This window comes from Austrofundulus limnaeus, unplaced genomic scaffold, assembly GCF_001266775.1.
Source record: "Austrofundulus limnaeus strain Quisiro unplaced genomic scaffold, Austrofundulus_limnaeus-1.0 Scaffold3082, whole genome shotgun sequence".
Lineage (NCBI taxonomy): Eukaryota > Metazoa > Chordata > Actinopteri > Cyprinodontiformes > Rivulidae > Austrofundulus > Austrofundulus limnaeus.
Window position 1 is genome coordinate 2,912 of NW_013955484.1, and position 2,368 is coordinate 5,279.

At 42.9% G+C, this 2,368-nt stretch overlaps 1 protein-coding gene across 1 annotated transcript; it reads left to right on the forward strand.

The window, feature by feature from the left end:
• Positions 1-240: 240 nt before the first annotated feature.
• Positions 241-2,085, forward strand: LOC106511691 (arf-GAP with SH3 domain, ANK repeat and PH domain-containing protein 1; the record flags this gene model as incomplete). Its single annotated transcript, XM_014000435.1, is given in 4 exon segments — positions 241-356; positions 450-517; positions 1,609-1,716; positions 1,857-2,085. Coding segments are annotated over 4 exon segments (521 nt in total), but the record flags the coding sequence as incomplete, so codon positions are not given.
• Positions 2,086-2,368: the final 283 nt, after the last annotated feature.

The window sequence follows — 2,368 nt, forward strand, 5'->3', positions numbered from 1 at the left end:
TTCCACGTCTGAGCAGCACGGGGGATGTGGTAGCTCGGTGGTCCTGAGGTTGTGGATTTGAGCCTGGGTTAAAGAATTGGCAAATTTTTTTGTGACAACCTCTGCAGAATGAAAAAAACATATTTTCCAAGCCAATCTTCCTGTTAAAAAAGCATGATAACCTGAACTCATAGGCCTGTGGAATACTCCTCCAAGTATCCTGCCCGTATGAGTCTATTTTTATTTGTTTTTTTTCTGCAGTGGTAACTTGGATAAGCAGACGGAGTGGGGGAACACCGCCCTGCATTACTGCTGCATGTACGAAAAGCCAGAGTGCCTCAAGTTACTCCTGAGGGGCAAACCAGCCACCGACATCAGTGAGTCAGAGTTCATCCTCTAGTTTATGTCGTCTGTACACACACATCAGGCTCTAAGTGTTGATTTTTTTTCCTCCCTCCCTCACACTTCAGCCAATCAGAACGGAGAGACGGCTCTAGATGTTGCCAGGCGACTGAGGAACAGTCAGTGTGAGGAGGCAGTAAGTACAGGAGCCAGCCAACTGGATCTGCTAAACATTAGGGCAGAAAATTAATACTCCACTTAAAACCCTGAAGAATACAAGAAAAAAATACATGTTAGGTGAAATAAAGCAAAACATTAGGAGCTTGAATGCATGATAGGAGACGTATTGAGCAGATATTGAGTTAGAACACTAGATGGCAGTCAAACGTCTGTCTCCAGCCTCAGGCGGCCTGAACCGTTGAGTGGAAGGAATCCTTCATGAGTGTTTATTATTAACGCGTTTGTGAACAAGCAGATAAAAAAACTAAAATAAATTAAGTGTAGTCTCTAATATATAAAATAAATCTGCACAGATATATTCTGAATCACATTTTTTTACTTTCATAAACTAGTAAACAGAAAGAAAAAAGATGGTTTAACTCAGGGGTCTGCAACCTTTATGATCAAAAGAGCCATTTCTGCTACTTGACTCTGATAAAATGTGTACAGAGCCAGCTACAACTGTGATTATCAACTGGTGGTCCGTGGGCCTTTTCGAGGCCTTTTCGGGAACCTTTACGGCCAGTGGAGGAAACATAAAACTAAAAAAATATATTATGAATTTTATTATTTATTATTGTTTTTTAACATCAGGACAAATGAAAAGACCATATTCATGTAAAGAAGAAAAAATACTGTAAATAGTTTATACCGGCTTTCATAAAAACTAGTAAACCTGAGCTATTCAGGGTTTTATTTTTATTCTTATTATGTAATCTTCAAAATCTTTAAAGGTAATTCTGATGGAATTTAAGTAAACATCAGGCTAGCATGAGCTAACATGTTTTATTTTTTTGTATTAGTAGTAGTGATCACATATTTGCATACAAATTTATTTCTGTTGTGAGTATAAAAAACAAACAAACAAAAAAAAGAGAAAATAAATACTCTGTTTGGTCACATTTTCAAAGAGCCACTGTAAAGGGAACAAAGAGCCACCTGTGGCCCCTGAGCCACAGGTTTAACTCAAAATGTTTATTTCTGTTCACGCCACCTTTTTATAATCGGTTGTCGTTTAATAAAAATAGATTGCAGAGCTGTGTTGTGATGCTGTCCTGTTTGTGACAGCTTGTGCAGGCTGCAGAGGGCAAGTTTAACCCCCACATCCACGTGGAGTATGAGTGGAGCCTCAGACTGGAGGAGATGGACGAGAGTGATGACGACCTGGACGATAAGGTGGGGACACTTTATTTGTGGTTTTCACATCAACAAGGCCTTTYATCTACATGAGAGTTGAGAGGCTGAACCAGAGCTGTCCGTCAGGGTTACGCCACTCTGTATAATCAACCTCATCTCATTGGTGTGTCGCTCCCCAGCCCAGTCCCATCAAGAAGGACCGCTCCCCGAGGCCTCAGAGCTTCTGCCACTCCTCCAGCCTCTCCCCCCACGATAAGCTCTCCCTGCCGGGCTTCATCACCCAGAGGGACAAGCAGCAGCGGCTCTCCTACAGCGCCTTCACCAACCAGATGTACAGCGCCTCCACCGACCTCAGCTCCTCCCCCGTGGCTGACGGGCCGCCGCTGCCGCCCAGGAACCAGGGCAAAGGTCAGACACAGCTACTCCAAAAGCTCATTTATAGATGGTCCTCGGTTTTATTGGTCTGCCGCACCCAAACTCAGGCTATCGTGCTACGCTAATAACGTGACCCGGTCATCCAGAGTTAACTAAAGGTTGTGTTTCCTCAACTGTGTTGGATTATCATAGACAAAACATAGGCTTCACTAAATTCATCATGATCAAACCTATGAGAAGGTTTCTGTTTCTGCTGTCACACACACACACACACACACACACACACACACACACACACACACACACACACTTGTAT